This window comes from Diaphorina citri, unplaced genomic scaffold, assembly GCF_000475195.1.
Source record: "Diaphorina citri unplaced genomic scaffold, Diaci psyllid genome assembly version 1.1 scaffold237, whole genome shotgun sequence".
In the NCBI taxonomy this organism is placed as follows: domain Eukaryota; kingdom Metazoa; phylum Arthropoda; class Insecta; order Hemiptera; family Psyllidae; genus Diaphorina; species Diaphorina citri.
Window position 1 is genome coordinate 4912 of NW_007377674.1, and position 27416 is coordinate 32327.

The 27416-nt window shown below is 39.0% G+C and overlaps 2 protein-coding genes across 2 annotated transcripts; one reads left to right on the forward strand and one right to left on the reverse strand.

The window, feature by feature from the left end:
- Positions 1-2201: 2201 nt before the first annotated feature.
- Positions 2202-19404, forward strand: LOC103506463 (ubiquitin carboxyl-terminal hydrolase 5; the record flags this gene model as incomplete). The annotated part of the gene is given in 17 exon segments (XM_026821503.1): positions 2202-2333; positions 2558-2746; positions 3042-3148; positions 3514-3750; positions 4381-4560; positions 5152-5274; positions 5749-5930; positions 6246-6302; positions 6362-6574; positions 7023-7253; positions 7809-7841; positions 9327-9478; positions 10096-10364; positions 11032-11221; positions 17217-17428; positions 18065-18196; positions 19194-19404. Coding segments are annotated over 17 exon segments (2850 nt in total), but the record flags the coding sequence as incomplete, so codon positions are not given.
- Positions 19405-21243: 1839 nt separating this feature from the next.
- LOC103506448 (mRNA-decapping enzyme-like protein) lies at positions 21244-23283 on the reverse strand. The gene has a single exon (XM_008470838.3). The coding sequence runs from the start codon at positions 23134-23136 to the stop codon at positions 21928-21930; it is 1209 nt and encodes a 402-aa protein (XP_008469060.1). The 5' UTR covers positions 23137-23283; the 3' UTR covers positions 21244-21927.
- Between the last annotated feature and the right edge of the window lie 4133 nt (positions 23284-27416).

Sequence of the window (27416 nt, forward strand, 5' to 3'; positions counted from 1 at the left end):
AAAAATAATAAAATAAAATATCCATTATATTGAACTAACCAAACTTGCATCAATATTGATAGTTGTTAATCAAAGACTAATAATAGAAATGTTATGAAGCTTTGTTTAGGTACCTTCCTATACCAATTTGAACTCTACAGTGGCACGTAAGGTTGGGCTTCATACCAAAATTAAATAATTAACTTTATACATTTATCAAAGAAAGTAATGATTATGAAGGTCTTACCATTTCGTCCTTCGTAGAACCACTGGTAGCCATTATCCAGACTAGAAGGCTCGGGAACTTGGACTAGTTCAGGTCGCTCCAGGTAATCGTGAGGAATGGGTGTGCGACACATTGCACATCGACGGGACTGCTGAGCAAAACCTAGTAAAACATGGACAGTGAAAGTTTATTAATATTAGCTTATATTTCTATTAACTGATCAACCACAACTGAAGGTTTATATTAGTGAAATGTGAGGGAGGTAGTTAGCCAGCCCAGATACAAGTAGTTGTAGGGTAGCATATCTGCCTTATGAGTGCTAGTTTGTCAGTTCAGTTCCCACCTGGGACAAATTTTATCCTAAACAGATATTTTTTCTTGGAATGGCCTGCCTTCCATCTCTCTGTGATTTGGTGTCAGGATGATAACACCTTAGCAGTTACAGTTTCCTTATCAAATGGTATCTTAACACATTGTGTACGATGTGATCAATTTTTGTATCACAGTCACTATGCTGGTGGTACGGTGTGATCCACTTTTGTATCACAAGACTTCCTTCAATCTAAGATTCTAAGGCCCGTGATACAAAAATGGATTATATTGGAGACCTATACTCTACGTTGTTTGATGCAGTATATCATGCTTAGTTTTAGTTTCTTCTGGTGTCAGCTAAATAAAATATAGTTGTGCTCTATGTCCGGTGAAATGGATCACATCAGAAATTACTAGGGTTGCCAACTTTTTTTTCGGCATATACGGTACAAACTAGCAAAATGGTGAAAAAATACGGATTTCCCGATTTTTACCCGGTGATTCTAGAATCGTAGCCAGCGGCGATAGAACTTTGCACAAGTTCTCAATGGATCATTGAAAATAGCAACATTGCATGCACCTATGGTTCATCCATTTGAATATGGCAGCAAGGATTCATCTAAAAAGTAGGCTACGTTGCCAAACGTGTCAAAGTGCATGTACCTAGTTGGTATCTTAATGGGTGACCATGTGGGTAATCACATCCTGCTAGCTTTTCCCACCCTCACTCAGGCTGGATGAGGGTAATGTGTGGAAGCAAATTGTTTCCGACTAATGGTGGGTATAAAGGATAAGGTGCAAGAGGATTTGAGAGAGAGAGAGAGAGACAGGGGGGTTGGAGAAGGAAGCAGAGAATAGAGGATTGTGGAGGGAGAGACTATAAGAGGAAAATGCCAACCCCAAATTAAATTGGGAAAATGGTAAAGTGAAAGAAGTCAAGGTGGGTAAAACCCCATCACTAAATAGAAGGACATCAGTAGATGTATCAATATTAAGTACTAGTTCAAAAGCTGAGGTATGTATATCTAATGCTAGAAAAATTTACACCAGAACTAAAGGTCTAAAAGAATTATAAAAAAAAGTTAAAAATTTCCACTGCCAGAAAATAGCAACATTGCATGTACCTAGTTGGTATCTTAATGGGTGACCAAATGGGTAATCACATCCTGCTAGCTTTTCCCACCCTCACTCAGGCTGGATGAGGGTAATGTGTGGAAGCAAATTGTTTCCGACTAATGGTGAGAGAGAGAGAGAGAGAGAGAGAGAGAGAGAGAGAGAGAGAGAGAGAGAGAGAGAAAAAAAGAGAGAGAGAAAAGGGAGAGAGAGAGAAAGAGAGAGAGAGAGAGAGAGACAGGGGGGGTGGAGAAGGAAGCAGAGAATAGAGGATTGGGGAGGGAGAGACTATAAGAGGAAAATGCCAACCCCAAATTAAATTGGGAAAATGGTAAAGTGAAAGAAGTCAAGGTGGGTAAAACCCCATCACTAAACTAAAAACCTTATTTAGCTGTTACCTTCAATTTTTCTAAAAAACCATATTATGGATAAAACTTTCTGATTTTGTTTTTCTTTGCAGGATTATGACACGGGATTGTATGTAACTAAAAACCTTATTTAGCTGATACCTTCAATTTTTCTAAAAAACCATATTATGGATAAAACTTTCTGATTTTCTTTTTCTTTGCAGGATTATGACACGGGATTGTATGTTTGTTTGAAAACCTTCCTGGGAGTGGGTAAAGACTTTCTCGAGCAGCATATGAAGAAGACTGACAGCAATGTATATCTACATATTAAAAGAACCAAAACTCTACTTGAGGTATGTGTATGTCTTGGAATTTGTAGCCATTATTAGATGAAGAAAAAACATTGGTAGCTATTTTACTCAACTTCTGTAATGAAAAGTGGCTGTGACAAAATAATTGATAAACTTCAATAGGTATGCTGCTACTTATTTAGTAAATAAATAAAAAATCAATGATTCAACTGTAATTTAACAGGTCATTCATTAGGTACTTATATGATCCTTTGTCTCTTATGCAGGACACTTCAGACTCAAGTCAGAATGATGGACATCCTGAAAAGAAAATCACAAGATTGGCCATTGGAGTAGAAGGAGGTTTTGATCCAGATGCCAGCAAAAAGAAGTATGATATTCAGGAGAAATACAGTATTGTTGTTCTTCCTAGTCACACCATTATTCCTTATCCCAATGAGAAACTGCCTTCAAATGTAAGTCAAACATAGGTATTCTTTTAAACAACAAGAAGTGAGTGCTGTGAGCTAGGTATAAAATTTCGGTCTGATTCTACAGGTCTATATTAAAGTATTGATTAACCTGTGATCATTCTTGAAGACTTTTTGGGCATAGTGTAACTTGAAAATAAAAATAATAAAACAAAAGCTATGAAGTAAAGTACCTTCTAAGTCTGGTACAGGAAATTTGTGCCTACTTGTGAACAACATGTATATTTGTATATCCCATTCTTTCCACTAATTATCAAATTTTTCTTCCTATCCTCTGCAGGTTACACAGACTGTAGAAGCTATTTTAAAGGCTGAGAGTGCAAGAAAACTGGCTGAGCTAGAGGCTCTTGCAGGGACATGGGATGGGGAAGTGAGAATGGTTTCAAAGTAAGTCATGGTAAATTAATTTAATGATACATAAGAAGGTTGTCCTTTTTGTCACCTCTCCTTGGCCCAAAGTGAATTACCTACCCCTTGCCAAAAGCTGATCCTTGTAAAAGCATTCTGGATTTATACTATTGAAGTCTATTGAGATTAATTGGAGATTTTGGTTGTGGGTGTGTTTCAGGGGACATCAATTAATGTCAACATTCATAGTTTGGATGTTGCTTTAGAGATGGGATATTATGATCAAAATTCTTCAAGTTCCAAAAGATATTGAGGTCACAAGTACCAGTGCTATCTTGTTAACAGTAAAACTTTTTCTCCAAACATCACTAGTAGACATCTTAACCTCTCATTTATTCCCTCAGGCATGCAGAAACATTAGTGCAGTTGGACAATGGAAAGAAAATCCCTCCCTCTGGTTGGAAGTGTGAGAAATGTGACCTCACTAATAACCTGTGGCTCAACCTGACTGACGGATCAATTCTTTGCGGGAGAAAGTTTTTTGATGGCTCTGGAGGGAATGATCATGCTGTTGAACAGTTCAAAGTTACAGGTAAGCCTGCCTACAATTTTAGAATCTCAAAACGTCTGACCTCTCAATAGTTGCCAAATGATCTCATGATTAATTCTGAATGTTTGAGGAAAATTGATTGTCATCTTTAGGTGGCGCAATTGCGTTGAAGTTTCGACCACTTTTAAGTATGCAATTTGAATTTGAGTGCGTCTGCCTAGCTAGCGCTAAATTGCGGTTTCGATCCCTGTCCAGTAAAACAGATAAGGTTCGTTCTCGGAACAGCTGACTTTCTCCTATCCTGACCTCTTTGATCTCGGACACCTAGGTTAAATGATCTCATGATTAATTCTGAATGTTTGAGGAAAATCGATTGTCATCTTCAGGTGGCGCAATTGCGTTGAAGTTTCGACCACTTTTAAGTATGTAATTTGAATTTGAGTGCGTCTGCCTCGCTAGCCCTAAATTGCGGTTTTGATCCCTGTCCAGTAAAACAGATAAGGTTCGTTCTCGGAACAGCTGACTTTCTCCTATCCTGACCTCTTTGATCTCGGACTCCTCTCTCAGGGGGACTAATTTGATTCCGACAAGATAGGTATACATTTTCCTTCTACCTTTGTTCTTTTAGTATTTAAGCTCTATGTCCCTGCGACCTGATTAGATTTTCTCTGACTTTCCCTTTGTTTTTCTAAAAGAGCCGTTTTTAGGACTTTATTTTAAGTGGCAGGGTACTCACTTACGCTCTAGACTTTGTTCTTTCTACTCTTAGAACCACTCGGCTTGCCTCGTTCCCCGACTATCTGATGTTTCATTTGAAGAAGTTGAGAACCCACCCAAAGAGCTCGGCTATCTGTATTTGTATGAGAGAATACCGTCGTAATCCGTTCAACTTGTCTCAAGGGCTTATTCTCATATGAAACTCCATTTTCCATACTGAGGACAGAGTTCGCAGCTTCTGCTCTGTTACTTACCCTCCAGTTCGGACCATCAAAATGCCAATCAAATATTTTCCCAATGAGATGCCATTCTCGTTTGCTAACCACATATCTTCCTTTACACTAGTCCCATGGGATAGGGTACTGGTCCCATGGGTAAGGTAAAACCTTTACCCTGGACATTACCTACAGAACTCCCATGGCGTAGTGGTCACTGCGCTCGCCTTGCACGCGGGAGACCCGGGTTCGATTCCCGGCGGGATAAAAAAAAATGTATCATGCAAATGATTGATTCCGTAACTATCTGTTGCGGGGCCCACTCAGCCTCGTGAGGAAAATGAGTAGCTATGTAATATAAATGGGCATAGCGACCGGTGCCAGCATGGTAGGTAAACATTTTAAGCACTGGATTATGGATTTATGGAGAGATTTGGAAAATCCTGCCATGCTGCAGTGAACACCAAAGTTGTGATATAATACAAAGAAACGGCATTCATTTATTTAGATATAGTAACCTCAACAAATTAATATTTTGTCTTTGTCATTTTATGTTGTAGGGATCCCAAGGAACTGGTTAGGGCTCGCATTACGTTTGCCTCCTGCATTGAAACGTTTGGTGCTAGCGAGACAATTGATCAGTTCTTCAGTTCAGCCATCAATGCCAAAACCACAGCCAACAAGTAAGTAATCCTGTCTCGTTTTGTAAACAGGCGGCCTTGGGTTCGAATCCGACCGAAGCATGAACTTTTATCCTGTTTGTTTGGGTTTACTGATACCCGAAATTTAAGGATAGTACATCTAAGTAGAATTCCATTGTTTGTAAGAATTGTGGCAAAAGAGTCGTTTTCTCTTTTTCTTTTTTCTCTTATCTCTATCTTTCCTGTCCCTTCTATTGTTTTCTCTCCTCTCTTTCTCTCTCCCCTTCCTTTCTCTTATCTCTCTCCTCTCTCAGGGGGACTAATTTGATTCCGACAAGATAGGTATACATTTTCCTTCTACCTTTGTTCTTTTAGTATTTAAGCTCTATGTCCCTGCGACCTGATTAGATTTTCTCTGACTTTCCCTTTGTTTTTCTAAAAGAGCCGTTTTTAGGACTTTATTTTAAGTGGCAGGGTACTCACTTACGCTCTAGACTTTGTTCTTTCTACTCTTAGAACCACTCGGCTTGCCTCGTTCCCCGACTATCTGATGTTTCATTTGAAGAAGTTCACAATGAAGGAGGATTGGACTCTGGCCAAGTTAGATGTGGAAGTGGAAATGCCTGACACCATTGATCTGACCCCACTCAGAGGTTCTGGACCTCAGCCTGGCGAGGAGATGCTGCCTGAAGTTTCAGGTAAAAGGCTTGTGAAAGCAGTGCAATAGTAATTATTTAGACTCTATTAATATTTCACGACTGACTTGTTGACGAATAGAGGGTAAAACCCACCTCACTAAATATCTTACCTCAGTGACATTCAACATAAAAAAAAAACAATATGCAATACTTGTTTAGATTGCCGGGATAAGGGGACTTTCAGGCCTATTCGGGCAGGATAAGTAAGGTATATGCGATTCTTTCGTACTCTTTCACTTATTTTTCATTCTGCAATCACGTCTGCACACTGAAATCTTTGGGGATTTTCTATTCTAATCCAATCTCTTCTCTCAGGTTCTGTCCCAGAAGTGGTGCTAGACCCCGCCATCCTCGCCTATTTGGGAGACATGGGTTTCCCGCCCGAGGCGTGCAAGAAGCACCTTATATTCTAATCCAATCTCTTCCCTCAGGTTCTGTCCCAGAAGTGGTGCTAGACCCTGCCATCCTCGCCTATTTGGGAGACATGGGTTTCCCGCCCGAGGCGTGCAAGAAGGCCGTCTACTTCACCAATAATGCAGGCCCGGAGCCGGCAACCCAGTGGATTATGCAGCATATGAGTGATTCGGACTTTGGAGACCCGTTTGTCATTCCGGGCACCACTGGAGCTTCTAAATCCGCCCCTGGTGAGTGACTCTAAATCGATTTAACTCCGGATTTAATCGATTGAACTTCGTATAAGAAAAAGAAAAAATTCTTAGTTCTTAATTTTTTCTGCTCTTTAACTTGGAAACTTTACCCAAGTAAGCGCAACTGCTCTGCCGCTACTGGATTAAAGTAGCTACTCAAGTGTCCTCACGAGGCTGAGTGCACCTCGAACTCAAAGCACAGAGCCGAAAAAACTTCGACCCCGCCGGGAATCGAACCCGGGACCCCTGGCGTGCAAGCCCAGTGTGACACCCACTCGGCCACGGAGGCTACTAAGAAATAGAATTACATTACATGTCCCATATCATCCGCCTTTCCAGCATTTGTTCCTAATGAAGACGCTGTCGATAGCATTACCTCCATGGGTTTCACTCGTCCCCAAGCTATTCGCGCTTTGAAAGAGACTCATATCATCGGCTTTTTCAGCATTTGTTCCTAATGAAGACGCTGTCGATAGCATTACCTCCATGGGTTTCACTCGTCCCCAAGCTATTCGCGCTTTGAAAGAGACGAACAACAATGTGGAGCGAGCAGTGGACTATATCTTTTCACACGCGGGAGAATTAGACTCGGAACCTATGGACACGAGTGTTCCCCCTCAGTCTTCTAGTCAGGGAGCTAGCACGCCCAGCGAAACCTATAGGGATGGCAGTGGAAGTAAGTTGTCTTCTCCTTGTTTTTCTCTCTCCTCAAATTTCTATATTTTAGGTGTCAAGGCGGAATCTTGCCCGCCCCTCCTCAAATTTACTTTGGGTGTTACAATGGAACACCCCTTGAAGTTTCTTTTTCTACTTTTTTTTGAGCTTTGATAGAAGATACTGTAACAACGAAGGTCTTTTCGCACCGAAATTGAAGAGAAGACAGGATAGGAGAAAGCCAGCCATTCGCCCCGGGTGGGATTCGAATTCGAACCCGCGATCTAGTACATAGAAAGGTAGGCGCGTAACGCTCCATACCTTGGCGTTGAAATTCTTTTATTTGAGGTTGTATTACTGAACATTCCTTGAAGCTTTCCTTTTTCATAATCTGGCTTTCCTTTACCAAGATAAATTTCACTCATAAAGGTTTATCCACACATAGTCGACGGCCGTCGATCGATTTGAATCAACCATCGATCGATGTGAATCAACCATCGATCGATGTTTTTCGACGGCCTATCGACAATGTTTGGTCTCACCTTAACACAACCAAATGTGTCTCATATGTTCGCAGAGTACAGGCTAGTGGCTTTCATTTCTCACATGGGTACGTCAGCCTCGGTGGGGCAAGGATTAAAACTTTGGTGACCTATTTATAACAAATCAATACTTTCCAGTTTCCAGATAAATTAAGCACAAAAAACAGAAACCGTAGCCCTAGCTTTAGAACTTGGAAAGTTTTCAAAAGTTCCCTGTTCGCCCTTTCTGAAAAAATAAACAAACTTTAAAATCAGCTGACTGAACATATGGCTATCTTCTCAAACATAAAGGTACGTTCACACGATCAAATAACCAGAGGCGGATATCGGTAGGACGAGGACTTCTTTGGAACGTTGCCAGATGGTACAGGTGTTGATAAATTTTGGTGGATGTGACAAACCTCCCTGTTATAACGGCTTCAACGGGAAGTTTATCACATCCACCAATTCATCAAAAATCTATGGCTAAGGGCTTTCCGATCAGGAAGATTTCTAGACAAATGTGTTCTTCTTTATCAGTATTTATCCCATCACCTATGTATATCGGTGCTTCTCAAAGTTGTTACCAGCGCGGCATACTTTTCAATAGCCTTTTTTTTCAAACCTCCCAATTATAACGGCTTCAACGGGAAGTTTATCACATCCACCAATTCATCAAAAATCTATGGCTAAGGGCTTTCTGATCAGGAAGATTTCTAGACAAATGTGTTCTTCTTTATCAGTATTTATCCCATCACCTATATGTATATCGGTGCTTCTCAAAGTTGTTACCAGCGCGGCATAGGTACTTACTTTTCAATAGCCTTTTTTTTTAATTTGGCCAGCGATCTTTCTTTGTCTCATATCAGTTTAGGAAAACCTTCATTCAGCAACGTTCGAAGGTAGGGTAGTTGATCAAGACACTGTATCAGGACAAAATCGAAAAAGTCTCTCATACCACTTGAATGAATCAAGATTCAAGGTTTACATTGTGAGATGTGAGTCAAAGTTATTAGGAAATATTTTTATATTTAGCACAAGAATAAATTCAAGAATTTCAACTCAGAAGGCAGATTACCTCAATCCTGCACAGTAGTGCACAGATTTCAGTAGATCAGTAGAGAAAATGGAAATGTTTTGTTTTTGTACCTATTCATTTGTAATCTACAGTGTTGCCAGTATACTCTGATAACGTTCTGATAAGATCGCCCAAGTTTATTTTACAGGGGAACATTTTTTTTAAATAAATAATTAATTGGCAATTGTAATTAATTAAATATCAATTTAAAAATGGAAATTAATCACGCATTAATTTTCCGAGTACCTAGTAGGTATTTATTTTACATTTTTTTTGTTCTATATTTCCTAGCTAAATTCCTTTTATTTTGTTTGTTCCCCTATGTAAACGATGCCTAAAATCTAGATCACACATCTGGCAACACTGAGAGACATCATTTCCAAAAATAAACAAGTGGAGAAGTGATTCCAATTTTTTTTTTTGCCGGATGGAGAAAATTTTCGATTAATCAATTTAATTTTGAAATTCTTATGAACTTTGCTGATCCTCTGTACAGCCTTCAACTTTGTTCAAATACTTCGTCGGGTGTCGTTTACAATGACTGACTCCATTGAGCAGTTTGCCCAGAGTTTCCAGGAAAATGTCCGTCTCCCAGGCCCTCAGAATAAAGTGTACAAAGATGAGTGCATCTACTCCTTTGATACCCCAGTGAGTACCATAGCATTATTTGATTCTAGGATCGTAGCCAGCGGCGATAGAACTTTGTACAAGTTCTCAATGGATCATTGAAAATAGGGTAATTATGCATAAGGCGCGTCAATGGCAAATTTACTCAAAATTTCTATATAAGAGGAAAAACTTACTTTAAGAGTGTTCTAGATACTTCCCAAAAGTTACGACTTTATGAGCTTATGACAAAATACAGAAGAAATACCTTCCAAAATTAAATTTTGTATAAATATTATAATACCTAGTTATGGAACATCAAAATTTTGTGAAATATGAAGTCCAAAATTGTAAAGTGTTTGGGTTATCGCGTGCTGCAGGCTTTTCCGGCCCCCTCTCAGGCTGGGTGAAGTTGATGAGAGGAGGTGGGTAAATTTTCGCCGAATGTAAAGACCTTACCAGCTATACAGGGACATTTCTACCATTGGAAAGTCTGACATTGAATGAAAGTAACTTAAGTCTTAGAATCACTTACTTGTTTTTACAAAAAAATAAATAAATAAATAAAATAAAAAAAAATAAATAAATCGTGTCGTGTGAAAGTGACTGTAATTCACAACAAGTGGGAACAGGGTCTAACTCACATTTCTCAATTTCAGACCGAGAAGTCCATGGTAGAGCTGGAGCTGGATCTGAATCAATCCTACGGGGAATGGGCAGCTCTTCTCGAGACCGGGTCTAACCTTCAGCCTGTCTACGGGCCTGGCTACACGGGCATGTACAACTTGGGCAATTCCTGCTACATGAATAGCGTGGTGCAGGCCCTGTTCATTATTCCCGACTTTGTGCGCAAGTTCAACGAGGGCGCCGAAACGTTTTTCAAGAACACGTCCGCCTTTGAAGCCCCCAACGATTTCAATGTTCAAACGTAAGTAGATATATTTTTTTTTTTTTACTTTTTATTAAGAGTTTTGATAGAGGGAACTCCTACTGGGATCTTATCCTCTCGAAATCGACGAGTGGAGTACAGGATAGGAGGAAGCCAGGTGTTCCGAGAAAGAAACCTTTTCTGTTCAGTATATCGAACCCGTGACCTAGCGCCTATAATGCAGGCGCGCTACTCTCCAAGATAACTAGCTGCCAAAGTGAAGTTTCCTTGAGAAGTTACATAGCTACCTTTATTATTATTATTATTTTCACCTCTTAACTATGAAGGACACCTAATTAAGCCTTCCGTTTCACTTGTGTAGGGCCAAATTAGCGCGCGGTCTGCTGTCAGGCCGTTACTCAAGGGCCCCTGTAGAAAACTATAACTACTGAGATCTTATCCTCTCGAAATGGACCAGTGAAGTACAGGATAGGAGAAAGCCAGGTGTTCCGAGAAAGAAACCTTTTCTGTTCAGTATAAAGTTCGTCCTAGGCGGTATCGAACCCGTGACCTAGCGCCTATAATGCAGGCGCGCTACTCTCCAAGATAACTAGCTGGCAAAGTGAAGTTTCCTTGAGAAGTTACATAGCTACCTTTATTATTATTTTCACCTCTTAACTATGAAGGACACTTCAAGCTAATTAAGCCTTCCGTTTCACTTGTGTAGGGCCAAATTAGCGCGCGGTCTGCTGTCAGGCCGTTACTCAAGGGCCCCTGTAGAAAACGGCCCCGAGCCAGAAAACGGCATTCATCCTTACATGTTCAAAAACATCATCGGGAAAGGACATCCGGACTTTTCCACCAAGAAGCAACAGGATGCTCAGGAGTTTTTCCTGCACATGCTAACCTTGGTTCAGGTGAGAGCAAACTAGTTGTAGTTTCATTACAAATTTTCATCAGTAATTTTTTTTTCTTTACACTAGTCCCATGGGATAGGGTACTGGTCCCATGGGTAAGGTAAAACCTTTACCCTGGACATTACCTACAGAACTTGGCTTGGCGTTGTGCTGGTCAAAGAACTCTCCTCATTAAGTAAAGGGCGTTAACTCTATACCAACTGAGTCGGGAGAATTTCATTCTCAACATTGTTTGAGAATTTGACCACAATAAAAGTCCACTTCTAGGTCCAATGATCTCTTCTATCTGAGTTGCTGTACACAACATCTCCTCATTAAGAAAAAGGCGTTAACCAACTGAGTCGGGAGAATTCCATTCTCAACATTGTTTGAGAATTTGACCACAATAAAAGTCCACTTCTAGGTCCAATGATCTCTTCAAAAGGGCGTTAACTCTATACCAACTGAGTCGGGAGAATTCCATTCTCAACATTGTTTGAGAATTTGACCACAATAAAAGTCCACTTCTAGGTCCAATGATCTCTTCTATCTGAGTTGCTGTACACAACCTTCGGATAAAATTGTGTTGCTTCCTCCAATTCAGCTCTGGGATCATTGAATCCTGAAGTGGACTCTTTACTGGTAGCGATGATATTTGTTTCCAAATGTCATCCCTCCAATAGTACACAAGTAGTCTACTGGTGGGATAAAGGGACTCTTTAGTCCCATTCGAGCCGTATAACTAAGCACCATATGTACTATTCCGTCTATTTCAGAGATCCAGCAGGAACAGTGTCGACCCTACGGAGAGTTTCAAAATGAAAATCGAGGAAAAGTACCAGTGCACAAAATTTGGCCAGCGATCTTTCTTTGTCTCATATCAGTTTAGGAAAACCTTCATTCAGCAACGTTCGAAGGTAGGGTAGTTGCTGACCAATCTGACCATGCAATAATGGGTACAAAACTACAAAATCATTTGTAAACAGAGAGTCTTTGAAGTTTTTTCCCCCGTCACGTCATCTACATCAAGGTAGAAGATCCTTTTCAATACACACCAGATCAGTATTGACGGTTCTACTGTTCATACCACTAGCGGTAAGCGTACAGTTTGTGAACCCATTATAGGTACCTACAGTTTGTGAACCCATGTGAACCCATTAGGTAGGTATAGCTATAACAAAAAAAAAAAAAAAAAAAAAAAAAAAAAAAAAAAATTACCTACTTAAGTTTTATAGAAGGACATCAGTAGATGTATCAATATTAAGTACTAGTTCAAAAGCTAAGGTATGTATATCTAATGCTAGAAAAATTTACACCAGAACTAAAGGTCTAAAAGAATTATAAAAAAAAGTTAAAAATTTCCACTGCCATACCATTTTGATGAAGATTAGTTTGAGTCTAGTAGAAAATGAACAAACCTCTTTCAGGCTCTACTTCATAAATCAGATGATCAATAGTGACGACACAATAGAAGAAGCCTCGACCACTATCCAGGATTAAAACTTTGGTGACCTATTTATAACAAATCAATACTTTCCAGTTTCCAGATAAATTAAGCACAAAAAACAGAAACCCTAGCCCGTAGCCCTAGCTTTAGAACTTGGAAAGTTTTCAAAAGTTCCCTGTTCGCCCTTTCTGAAAAAATAAACAAACTTTAAAAATTAAAATCAGCTGACTGAACATATGGCTATCTTCTCAAACATAAAGGTACGTTCACACGATCAAATAACCAGAGGCGGATATCGGTAGCATCCCTTGAAGTTTCCTTTTCTACTTTTTTTTTGAGCTTTGATAGAAGATACTGTAACAACGAAGGTCTTTTCGCACCGAAATTGAAGAGAGGACAGGATAGGAGAAAGCCAGCCATTCGTCCCGGGTGGGATTCGAATTCGAACCCGCGATCTAGTACATAGAAAGGTAGGCGCGTAACGCTCCATACCCTGGCGTTGAAATTCTTTTATTTGAGGTTGTATTACTGAACATTCCTTGAGGGTTCCCTTTTTCATAATCTGACTTTCCTTTACCAAGATAAATTTCACTCATAAAGATGTATCCACACATAGTCGACGGCCGTCGATCGATGTGAATCAACTATCGATCGATGTTTGGACCCACCCTAACACAACCAAATGTGTCTCATATGTTCGCAGAGTACAGGCTAGTGGCTTTCATTTCTCACATGGGTACGTCAGCCTCGGTGGGGCACTACGTGGTCCACATTCTACGTGATAACCATTGGGTTCTCTACAACGACGAGAAGGTAGCCCTGTCCGAGAACCCACCCAAAGAGCTCGGCTATCTGTATTTGTATGAGAGAATACCATCGTAATCCGTTCAACTTGTCTCAAGGGCTTATTCTCATATGAAACTCCATTTTCCATACTGAGGACAGAGTTCGCAGCCTCTGCTCTGTTACTTACTTACCCTCCAGTTCGGACCATCAAAATGCCAATCAAATATTTTCCCAATGAGATGCCATTCTCGTTTGCTAACCACATATCTTCTGCTCTGTTTAAATAGGGTTTCTCGATAGGTCTTGAAACGTTAATTAAAAATGCTAATGATATCATCGGATAGAATACCTTGTTTATCCTGATCGAATGGTACTAAAAATCCGTCTAGAGTAGTCTAGACCAACAGTCTAAACAAGGTCTCATGTATTCTATGGGTTCAAGATAGGTGGTATAGTGCTGTCAAATTACTGGCAAAATGTGTTTCTTAATTAGTTTGGCCCGCGGAACCCTTTTCAAAAGGTGAACACCTTTGCGGAACCCTGAACTTTCAAGATTGCACCCCCACCCCCCTTATTATAAAAATATATACAGCCAGCCTAGTCGGCTGAAAGGTTAACAGTCTAAACAAGGTCTCATGTATTCTATGGGTTCAAGATAGGTGGTATAGTGCTGTCAAATTACTGGCAAAATTCCTCCTTTGAACGTTGAATAATATTGAAAACAGCTTTCACCATAATTAGATTTGAATGTATTGCATTTAGAAAATCAGGTAGGTATGCAAATGCCTTTTACTGCAGTATTGCCAAAATTATTGCATAAATGCCTTTCATTGCAGTCAAATTGTTTTTCTCCTTTTTTTTACTTTACTTATTTACAAGTATTGCCAAATTTATTGGAAATTGGGGCTGATAAATCTCATCATGTGATTTGATCACAATATACAGAGTGTTTCAAAAGTCCGGGGACCCCTGAATATTTTTTGAACGGCTAAAGATGGGAAGCTGAAATTTATCACAATATATATTCACAATGAATTTTCATATTTTTTAGGTACTTGAAAAAGCGCCTACTTAAAAACAGCATTTACAATGTTAATAAAACCCCCTTGACTGTTTAATTTTTTAGTAAATCATGTTGTATTTTTGGTGTAGTAAATACCTGGAGCGCCAGGAGTGGGATATACGCCTATGATTACAAATACGTAGGACTGCCAGCCAGAGTTCTCATCTGAGAGAGAGAGAGCCTTTACTATCAAAGTTAGGTATATTTTGTTCAAGGCTAAAAGATTAAATTTAACAGTGAGCTTTGTCCATACTTGCTTTTTATGTCCCCACTGAGATTAGAATCACTCCCCCCTCCCTCTGGTTAAAAATTCGGTGCCTTGCCTTTCAGCACTATCTGAGTCAAACTTGAAAGAATATTTTTTCAATGAATTAAAAAAAGTAATTTGAAACTGTTTTATTTTGTAAATAACAAAATATTCAATATTAAAGAGAAATTCTTTTGACAATAGAAGTTAAGATTTCAATCTCTCAGTAGTAGGTACTTTGTACTTTCTATCTACACCTCAAAATAGCTTTCACCACTATGGTGCCTTGTTATGTATAAATAATAATAATACCTAATAATAAAAACTAGGTTTTAAGGTAATCTTAACAGTAAAAAATTAGAAAACAAACAAAGAAAATTAAAGAAACAACAGGTACACAATTCATAACAAAAACACAAGTAAGGCTAAAAACAGAGTGGAGCAAAGAGCAAAACATACGTAGACTACATAGAGCATCGAACACGTAGAGGGAAGTAACTCAAGTGACGAGTTTAAGCCAAACTAGAGATGTGTAAAGATTCATTGAGCTAAAAAAATGAACTACTCTTTTCAGTGAACTAGATCCTCAAGAGTAGTTCTTTCAAAACTTGTAACTCGCTCTTTAGTTCCCTATACAATAAACAATAACCAGCTGTATGCTGTACGAGACCGAGAGTTTTCTGTCTTTTTCTTTCTACATTTGAGTGAGAGAGATGGCGTTTTTCGTCAAAAATGGCAAATCAAAAATGGATTTTCAGATTGTAAAAAAAAAAAATCGTCAAAAAAAAATTTCACGAAAAACACTCGTACCGGGCCTAAGGCAGGTGAAAAACAGAAAAGAAAAAGATAATAATAAAAGATTCAATTTGAATTCTTTTATTATTATCTTTTTCTTTTCTGTTTTTCACCTGCCTTAGGCCCGGATTCAAAGATAAAATCGGACGGTATTGACGATTTTTTTTTTTTACAATCTGAAAATCCATTTTTGATTTGCCATTTTTGACGAAAAACGCCATCTCTCTCACTCAAATGTAGAAAGAAAAAGACAGAAAACTCTCGGTCTCGTACAGCATACAGCTGGTTATTGTTTATTGTATAGGGAACTAAAGAGCGAGTTACAAGTTGGGATTCAATCCCAAAGATGAGTCAAAAGTCGCATCTCTAAGCCAAACTGAGCTGAGGGCAAAAAGGTCTATGCTCTTTGCTCTATTCTATTTTTAGCTTAAGAAGGGGAGGGAGGAAAAGAGAGCAGGATCGAGATCATTTTTGTACAATTACAATTCAATTATTCAATTCAAATATATTTTATTACAATATTATGGCATGTTACATGTAATTTACAAATTTTACAGTCATGTAAATTATAAAAGCAAAACAATTTCGAGGTAACAAAAATATGAGGAACAGATATAAAAAGCGTATTACTTTTCCAAATTTAATCTCAACGGACGTAGAGAAGAAGAAAAGGAGAGAGTTGTTCTTGTTGTAGTGGCTTTAGCTGGAGCCGAAAGGTGATGACAAAACAGAGGAAATATCTCTCCTGTCAGCCATACACCAGGTTGATGGTCTCTAGCCATGTTATTTGGCTCGTCCTGAGTTGGATGGGATATTCATGTACATCTTAAGTGAGTTTACGTATGGTAACCATCCTCCAGGTGTATTCACAAAGCTCGCAGATTGAGTTCACAGTATGAATTATAAATCAGAAAGAGTCATGATTTTACGAACAGAATTTGTTTTTCCGAGTGCCCCACACTTCAATACCACATGCTGAAAACAGAATATTACGAACATATCAGGATTTTTCCCCCTTCAGTAACAAAAGTACCGTCCATCAGTACTTTCGGCGTATGGAGTCATTCGTGGAACCAGGCCGAGGGAACTGTAGCTACTGAGGTCTTATCGTCCCGAAATCGAAGAAAGAAGGAGGGCAGGATAGAAGAAAGCCAGCCGTTCCGATACCGGACCTAATCTGTTCAGGATTAAATCCGTCCTGGGCAGGAATCGAACTCGCACTGAGGTTTTAGTCTTATCATCCCAAAATATAAGGAAGAAGGAGAGCAGGGCAAAAGAAAGCCAGCCGTTCCGAGGACGAACATTATTTGTTACCTGCCTCGGTGGTGTAGTGGTCAAGGCGCTCGCCTGGTAAACAGGAGGGCGTGGGTTCAATCCCAGCCGAGGTATGGAATTCCGAGTGCCCCACACTTCAATACCACATGCTGAAAACAGAATATTACGAACATATCAGGATTTTTCCCCCTTCAGTAACAAAAGGTCCAATTCAGCTCTGGGATCATTGAATCTTGAAGGTGGACTCTTTACTGGTAGCGATGATATTTGTTTCCAAATGTCATCCCTCCAATAGTACACAAGTAGTCTACTTACTGGTGGGGTAAGTAAAGGGACTCTTTAGTCCCATTCGAGCCGTATAACTAAGCACCATATGTACTATTCCGTCTTCCGTCTATTTCAGAGATCCAGCAGGAACAGTGTCGACCCTACGGAGAGTTTCAAAATGAAAATCGAGGAAAAGTACCAGTGCACAAGTTCAAACAAAGTGCGGTACAATCATCGTACGGAATATTGTGTGCCTCTGACCATTCCCATGCAATCCGCCACTAACAAGGCTCAGGTCGAGGAGTATGAACGGAAACGTGCAGAGGCGGAGGCCAAGGGTGCTCGCTTGTAAGTACACTATTCTTACTTGTTTAAATATCAGCTCCCATGGCGTATTAATTTTTTAGTAAATCATGTTGTATTTTTGGTGTAGTAAATACCTGGAGCGCCAGGAGTGGGATATGCGCCTATGATTACAAATACGTAGGACTGCCAGCCAGAGTTCTCATCTGAGAGAGAGAGAGCCTTTACTATCAAAGTTAGGTATATTTTGTTCAAGGCTAAAAGATTAAATTTAACAGTGAGCTTTGTCCATACTTGCTTTTTATGTCCCCACTGAGATTAGAATCACTCCCCCCTCCCTCTGGTTAAAAATTCGGTGCCTTGCCTTTCAGCACTATCTGAGTCAAACTTGAAAGAATATTTTTTCAATGAATTAAAAAAAGTAATTTGAAACTGTTTTATTTTGTAAATAACAAAATATTCAATATTAAAGAGAAATTCTTTTGACAATAGAAGTTAAGATTTCAATCTCTCAGTAGTAGGTACTTTGTACTTTCTATCTACACCTCAAAATAGCTTTCACCACTATGGTGCCTTGTTATGTATAAATAATAATAATACCTAATAATAAAAACTAGGTTTTAAGGTAATCTTAACAGTAAAAAATTAGAAAACAAACAAAGAAAATTAAAGAAACAACAGGTACACAATTCATAACAAAAACACAAGTAAGGCTAAAAACAGAGTGGAGCAAAGAGCAAAACATACGTAGACTACCGAGACAATTGATCAGTTCTTCAGTTCAGCCATCAATGCCAAAACCACAGCCAACAAGTAAGTAATCCTGTCTCGTTTTGTAAACAGGCGGCCTTGGGTTCGAATCCGACCGAAGCATGAACTTTTATCCTGTTTGTTTGGGTTTACTGATACCCGAAATTTAAGGATAGTACATCTAAGTAGAATTCCATTGTGAACAATTTGTAAGAATTGTGGCAAAAGAGTCGTTTTCTCTTTTTCTTTTTTCTCTTATCTCTATCTTTCCTGTCCCTTCTATTGTTTTCTCTCCCCTGTTTGTTTGGGTTTACTGATACCCGAAATTTAAGGATAGTACATCTAAGTAGAATTCCATTGTTTGTAAGAATTGTGGCAAAAGAGTCGTTTTCTCTTTTTCTTTTTTCTCTTATCTCTATCTTTCCTGTCCCTTCTATTGTTTTCTCTCCTCTCTTTCTCTCTCCCCTTCCTTTCTCTTATCTCTCTCCTCTCTCAGGGGGACTTTGAAGGTGGACTCTTTACTGGTAGAATTAAATAGAATAGAATATACCTTGTTTATCCTGCCCGAATAGGACTGAAAAGTCCCTTTACCCCAGCAGTCTAAACTCTCCTCTCTTTCTCAGGGGGACTAATTTGATTCCGACAAGATAATTGAGATAAGTAGGTATACATTTTCCTTCTACCTTTGTTCTTTTAGTATTTAAGCTCTATGTCCCTGCGACCTGATTAGATTTTCTCTGACTTTCCCTATTTTCTCTCTTTCTTTTTTCTCTTATCTCTATCTTTCCTGTCCCTTCTATTGTTTTCTCTCCTCTCTTTCTCTTCTCTCTCCTCCTCTCTTTCTCAGGGGGACTAATTTGATTCCGACAAGATAATTGAGATAAGTAGGTATATATTTTCTTTCTGCCTTTGTTCTTTTAGTATATTTAAGCTCTATGTCACTGCGACCTGATTAGATTTTCTCTGACTTTCCCTTTGTTTTTCTAAAAGAGTCCTTTTTAGGGCTTTATTGTGGCAAGGTTCTTACTTACGCTCTAGACTTTGTTCTTTCTACTCTTAGAACCACTCGGCTTGCCTCGTTCCCCGACTATCTGATGTTTCATTTGAAGAAGTTCACAATGAAGGAGGATTGGACTCTGGCCAAGTTAGATGTGGAAGTGGAAATGCCTGACACCATTGATCTGACCCCACTCAGAGGTTCTGGACCTCAGCCTGGCGAGGAGATGCTGCCTGAAGTTGCAGGTAAAAGGCTTGTGAAAGCAGTGCAATAGTAATTTATTTAGACTCTTTATTAATATTGGTTATAATTCAATGTACACAAATATAAAAAATTACAAATTACATACGAAATTATTGCCTGGGACAATAGTTAGTGCTAAAAAAAAAAAAAAAAAAAAAAAAGCACTCCCCCCCTCCTTCTGGTTAAAAATTCGGTGCCTTGCCTTTCAGCACTATCTGAGTCAAACTTGAAAGAATATTTTTTCAATTAATTAAAAAAAGTAATTTGAAACTGTTTTATTTTGTAAATAACAAAATATTCAATATTAAAGAGAAATTCTTTTGACAATAGAAGTTAGTAGCGCTCACAAGCAGGCTAGGAATTTACCCCATTTCTCATTCGGTGGAAGCAGACTTACCAAATGAGGAGAGTAGAAATTTGCCATCGGGTGAAAAGCGGACTACGGACTGAATTTTATCACTCGAGCTGTCCAAACTAGTGATGCGGTGTCCATCAGCATACAGTACGTCCACACAGCGCTGTTCACCTTTCTCTTTAGGATATCTACCTGCGACGATGACGTCAGCATGGGGATGCCAAGTTGCCTGTGGAAGAGGGAAATGATAAGTGACACAGGCCTACGAAAAAATAACCAGCAAAATTTCAAGGGGGAAAAAAACGCCAGTACGATAATCATCTTCCGTTCTCGAAAACCCTTATGTTTAGTTTTACATGAACTAGAAAAGATCCGTGTGAGAGAGGACCAACAGAAGGAAGGTACAAGAAACCTGAATTACACAGCCCGTTCACACTGCACAAAAAGAAATTTTTCTTGGTCACGATATTTCTTTTTTGTGAGGCGAGGCGTAGGCGTGTACAAATGAATACTGTGTGTTCATCTGTTCATATTGGTAACGAAAAAAATTCGGCAAAGTTGTAACTTTGGACGAAAAAAAAAAAAAAAAAAATCGTGACGAAGAAAAATTCGTGCAGTGCGAACGGGTTGTTACCTTGATAGGAGTTAAATGTTGGAACTGTCGATGCGGGTGATTGATTGTGGTGAGCAGCCGCCAAGTTGTGGTATCGTAGGTTCGAATCTCTTCACACTGGTCTGTAGTGAGGAGCAAGTCACACTTTTCACTGAAAACAAAACAAAGGAAAAAGGAATTAATAGAATATCCATATTTCATTTTGCATGTGAGTGATAAATATGAAAACCCTCTAACTTCCAAAGTCACATTCGTTTTTCCCCTTGCCTTTTCAACTGTCACCTAGCCTCACAAGGTTCGGAACATTCTGAAATACCCAGTGGCATGTGGTCTCAGATGGTCACCCGTCCAGATACCAACCATAAGCAAAGTTACCTGTGATCCCTTCAGAACTGTTGTATTCAATGTGCCATAGCCACTGACTGGTTAGAAAGCTCCTTGAGATATGTAGGCTGTACAGGCTGAACATAATGTACAAATTCAATGCTGATCTGAATAATTTTTTAATTATAAATCTTACCTGATGACTTTATCCAAAAATTTCTATTATTACATAATATGACAATCCACTTCATTTCCACTACATAATTTACCCACCTCTTATTAATTAGGAATTTTAATTGTGTTAAAGCATAAGTAAATGCTTGTCACAAAATAAATGTCATTCTGTGCTTAATACACTATGCTAAATTTCATGACTTGACGTGGACTCAAAGCACCTATCTCCAGATCCAGAGTCCACTGTGCTAACCACTACACCAGTGAGACTGGTATTATTCAATACTAAAGATACAGGCAGCCTCAGTGGTGCAGTAATGAGCACAGTGGACTTCTAATACTAAAATTACATATATATGAAGCTGAAACAGAATAGATGAGTAATCAAATGGAAAACAAAAAGGTTATTTTGTTGTTATTAAAATTTTAAACTGTGGAGATTTTTATTTATTACAGACATCAAGATTCAAGATGGAAAATATGCTGATTAATAAAAAAATCTAAAAAATTACGTTCATAATTCTAAGTACTAAGATTTATTTCTTTTGTTCTAAAAATATAGATCTTGTTGCCTAGATGGATAATCATATTCAACTATGTAAAAATATAAGGGTTGAAAGATTGTAGAGCTACTTTTCAATAAAACAAGTTGGTGATTGGTAATTGAAGATTTTATGCCAATATTGGTATTCAATAGTTCAAAGATATTTTTCAATTACCTTACTTTGTAATGGAAAAAATATTTCACATAGCCTGCCATAATGTAAAAATTTAAAACTTATAAAAATAAAATGAAAATTTGATTTTATTCTAAAATAATCTGAGATTGAATGAATATGGAGGGGACCTGATGTTCAAACATATAAAATGAAATAATAGGGCTAACCAATACAAATAGGTAAGTGGTAGATTTAGTCTTTATGGTTTGAGGCACATCTGTGACTCAAATAGTTAGGTAATGAATATGCAAGTGCTTCTAATCACTTTCAATAAAACCCAAAGTTAAGACTAAACAAACCTAATCATATCGTTTGACCAGCCAAAGGAAGTACAATATGCTGTGTCAATAAATTTGAATGTCAAGTATTTCATGTTGAAACAACATCTTTAAAAGAATTGAGATATGCTTCATGTAACTTGTTTACAAAATCTGCATCATGCTTTAGGAGATGTGATACAGCTTGAACTATTTGATTTTTTGTCAAAGGTTCAATATGTTTGGGTGGAATAGGTTCAGCTCCCAATATTCCATTCATTAGTTTATCACCAGCATCCTTGCTGGTGGAAGAGGATGTAAACATAGTAGGAGGCATAAGGGCTGACTTGTTAGACTCGACAAGTTCTAATCCATTCATGTGAAGAGCATCTACAGGTTGAGATAGGTTAGAATTGAAGAATTGTTGGGTAGGGATTGGGGAGTCAGAAATCCTCATGAACAACATATTGTTTTCAAGCTCCACAGGTACTGCAGCCATGTCTTTGACTCGTGCACCTCCAGCTTGTGGTGTAATAGATCTCTGCTGCTTCTCTATGTGTTCTACCGAGTGGACAGGGTTTGACATGATCCTCTGTATAATAGGGTGGGATACTTCTGCTACAGGAGCAGCAGGTGGGGGTACAACATATGCAGCAGGTCTTTGTATAATAGGAATGGCTGCAGGTGGATTGACAAATCCAGGGGGTTGTGGCAAATGGTTTTCACCTACACCTTGGGATACTCCAGCCTTAGCAAAGAAATCCATCACACTCTGGGGAGCAGATTCAAGTTCTCGTGGTTTGTCATTCCTCATTGGAGATTTGTGGGAGTTATACTCTTCCTGTGCCTTGGTCAGCATATTCATAATCAACCCATTGCCCATTTGCTCGACAGGTTTCTTAGGCTTGAGGTTAGGTTTACTAGAGGATGGTGTATGAGTAAGCTCCTTGACCAATGATTGAAGAATATCAGATATCCTGTGACAATCTTCCTTATTGTAGAACCATATGCCATAGATGAGACCCTGCTTGTTTTTATATAGGATGAAAGGGTTTTGTAGTTGCAAGTCCAACTCCTTGACAACAGGCTCTAGGAGATTCTCGGGACTGTTCCTGTTCAGTATAAACATACTGTACAGTGGACTTTCAACTCTCCTGTATACAAACAGAGCACCTTCAATGTTGGTCTTATCCCATTCACTCTTGTGGCCATTGAAAGAGTACAGAGCTACATGAGTGGCACTATCTACCAAGTCTTTGACCATAGGATCTACTCTACGAATAGCACTCACGTTAACCTCCGAGTCCGTAAGTTTTGCCATTGTCAATATGAAAAATAAAACTACACAATGTAAAATAACTTGAAAATATGTTCAATTTTCATTTAAAAAGATAAAATAGTCGTTTAAAATAGAAATATTGAACTACTTGAAAGATGAAATAACTTCAGAAATCACAATCCGAAATCCAAGGCTTCTTGTGTTGTTTACAACAAAAAGATCATTACAAAACAGCTGATTACATGACGTCACATTACAATACAAGCGCGGGGAAAGCAAACTAATGTATTGCACGGGTTACTCACTCAGCCTACTTGTACAACAAACTAAATGCATTCAAAACCAAAGGGAATTCTCAGGAAATGAAAGAAAAATATAAATAAATAATTAAAAATAAGGAAATGAAGAAGAAATTATTTTAGATAAAAAATAATGCAGAAAACTGCAGTTTGCAAATCAGAGTTCACTGTTCACTGTTGCAAATTTAAAATTTCAAAAAACACACATTTGTTTACTTTTTCAAATTTTCGCGCTAAAACTCAAGATAATACACAAGGCCGCGTTTACACGATCCACGTAACGGAGGTTTGCAGGATGGAAAATTTGGCACATCCACCATTTTCATGAAGTTTTTCTTGTTCATGGGAAAAATGACACATCCACCAATAGTAAAATGATACAATCATAACAGTCATAATTATTTTAGGTAAATACATATACATTTCAAATAATTTCAATTCAAAAATAAATTCAATTACTTATTGCAAGTTTCAAAGCCTATGAATAATGAGTACAGCTACAAAACTTTAGGTAGGTAGGTACTTGTGGGGACCTTTCTATCTTAAGTAAGAAGGTGCAATCTTGCATGCAATCCAGTTTTTAAAGTAGGTACCTACCATCACCAATTTCGCGTTTCGAACCACATTCGATACCTTTTCACAGACACAACCATCTCAACACCTTCTATGGGACTAGAATTGACCTGACCGAAGTTTACCCAACCTGGCCAGCCTAGCTTGGAAGGTAGCGAGTCTACATCGTAACCTCTAGGTTGATTCCCGCCCACAGGTGCGGGATCGAACACGGAACACGCTACCTACCTAAAAGAAGATGCCCCCCCAGATTTTTTTTTTTAACAAATTAATGAAAATATTACATAACGTAGTACGACTCGTATGTAGGTACGTATATTACGAACAGGGATAGGTATTAGGAGCAGAGAGAGAGAGAGAGAGAGAGAGAGAGAGAGAGAGAGAGAGAGAGAGAGAGAGAGAGAGAGAGAGAGAGAGAGCTACTTGAAAGATGAAATAACTTCAGAAATCACAATCCGAAAATCCGAAATCCAAATCCAAGGCTTCTTGTGTTGTTTACAACAAAAAGATCATTACAAAACAGCTGATTACATGACGTCACATTACAATACAAGCGCGGGAAATTTCGAATTACAGGGCACGTTTACACGATACGTTCATCGATTGGTACTCACTTCATTACTAGCGTCGACCGCATATTGAACCATTTCCCCACGGATCACTGAAGTTAAGCAATGTTGCGCGTAGTTATTACCTGGATGGATGACCATCTGGGCAATAGCGTTCTGCTGTGTTCCCAGCTCCACTCAGGTTGAGTGAGGTTAAACTGAGGTGGGTAGCTTGTCACCAAATGGTAAGTAAAATAAAACGAGAAGACCCAAGTTGGCGTTAAACTACCTCACAATTCCATTGAGGAGATTGGGGTTATGCTTTTTCTCATTTTGGAGACGTGGGGAAAAAAAATATCCTAGTACGTTTGGATGGGTGACCATCTGAAATTCTGGACAATCGCGAGATGCTAGTTTGTCTCAGCCCCATTCAGGCTGGGTAAGGTTAATGTGGGTAGATTCCATTGAGGAGATTGGGGTTATGCTTTTTCTCATTTTGGAGACGTGGGGAAAAAAAAATATCCTAGCACGTGTGGATGGGTGACCATCTGAAATTCTGGACAATCGCGAGATGCTAGTTTGTCTCAGCCCCATTCAGGCTGGGTAAGGTTAATGTGGGTAGGCAGGTAGATTGGGTAACGAAGAGAGGGTAAAACTAAAATCACTACAAAAACCCTAGCAAAATTTTGCAATTAGCAGTGACAATAATCCGATAATTCCGATTGGAAAAAAAAAAAGAGTTTGTGGGAAATGATCTCTACGACACGGAACAACTACATACTACTATCATGTGCTTCATGCATAAGACAATGAGGTCGTGCTTAGGTACCGGGTTGAGATAGGCAAGATTGGTAAACTAACCTTGTTTTTAAGTTACCACTCCCATGCCACACTGTAGAAACAATATCCTGTCTCAACCCAACTCACAATATCCTGTCTCAACCCAACTCGGTACATAACCACAACCTGAGTATAAAGAAGAACTAAACTTACTTGAAGTAGGCTGAATTGACAGCTTTGAGGTGAGACAGTTCGGCTATGAAATCTTTCTTTGATTTGACATAACGCCTGTCCCATATTTTGACAGTTTTATCCAGAGAGGCTGTGACAAACAAGGTAGGGTTCCTGTACACAAAACGGAGAAAAGGTGAAAATGCCGGAAAACCATGAAAATATAAATTTCGTGTTAATATAGGCCGAGCGCACCGGCGCGCGGCGCTTCAAACTTTTGAAGTTCGCAATTCGCACGCCTAGTTAGCCTTGTAAGCACTAGGTCGCGAGTTCAATTTCCACCTCGCATCGAACTTTATCCTCAACAAATAAGGTTCGTTCTCGGAAAGGCTGGCTTTCTCCTATCCTTCTCTCTTCCTTTTGATTTCGGGATGATAAGACAAACCTCTAAAATAAATAAAAATCCTCCATTATCCTAGGTACCTAGTCCTCAAATATCTCACCAATGGCAATAAAACACCTCACTTGGAAACCCATTACCTAGAATTTTTTCGTACCATTGCGTTCTACCTACAAACTTGCCTTATTTTCAGATGACAAGAGGGATGGGGAAATAGAGAGGGAAGAGGAAGAAGGAGAAGAAGGAGAAGAAGAAGAAGAAGAAGAAGCAGGAGCAACAGCAGCAGAAGATGAAACTGTTATGAAAGTAAATGGATGAAACCCAGAACATACAAAGAAGAAGAAGAAGAAGCAGGAGCAACAGCAGCAGAAGATGAAACTGTTATGAAAGTAAATGGATGAAACCCAGAACATACAGAGAAGAAGAAGAAGGAGCAACAGCAGCAGAAGATGAAACTGTTATGAAAGTAAATGGATGAAACCCAGAACATACACAAGTTGAACTTTTAGAACGAGAACTCCTCAAGCATCAACTTCCACCGAATTCAACATTTTCTAACATGGAGCTTTTATGAAGGTGCTACACCGTTATAAAATTGTTCAATATGTGTATGCCTTCTGGACATACCTGAAATTTCTGAAATTTTGAGAGCCCTACTTCTGAAAACTCGCCTGCCACTCACAATTCGAGCAATAACATTCACAGACCGAAAACATTTCTTTGCGTCGAATCCGGGTGCTTTTCTTAAAATTGTTCAATATGTATATGCCTTCTGGACATACCTGAAATTTCTGAAATTTTGTGAGCCCTCCTTCTGAAAACTCGCCTGCCACTCACAATTCGAGCAATAACATTCACAGACCGAAAACATTTCTTTGCGTCGAATCCGGGTGCTTTTCTCCGAGTGTTTTATTTGCTCTCCTGTTCCCTTTTTTCTCCATTTCCATTCCACATTTACAATTTTATTCCATTTCCAACCTTTCCGAACCCCTTTTTCCCCTTCTCCCCTTGTCCCCAACACGGTTGCCTCTCTTGAATTGGGGGGTTCTTTGTAGAGTGGTGGTGGGTTTTTTCCGAATGTAATTCTCTTTCACTTGGTGTTTTATTCGTTTTTCCAATTCGTATGTATTTTCTTCTATTCACCTCGCACACTTGGCATGTATACTTGCCTTGGACAGAATTCCAGGTGGGTTATTTTTGTTTTGGCAGCTTGGAATTTCTCCACAGTCGTTCCATCCATATCCATGAATGTTACAAAGCCCTTGCTGCAGCCAGCTGCCACTATTTTTTCATCAGGAGTTAGATCCATGCCAGTATACCAATGACTAAGAACAAAAAGGTAAACACGTTCATGGTCTCATAATCACAAATAATAAAGTAAAAATCTCCTATCAGAGGGCAGAGACACTTGGGAGAAAACATGTGAATACTTGGGTTTGTAGTTTTTATCCTACTGTATTTTTTTTTTCCTGCCATCCTATCTATAATAAGTACGCATCCAACACGGAGTCCCGAACCTCGACCATAGCCTAAGTTTTGACCCAAGAGAAA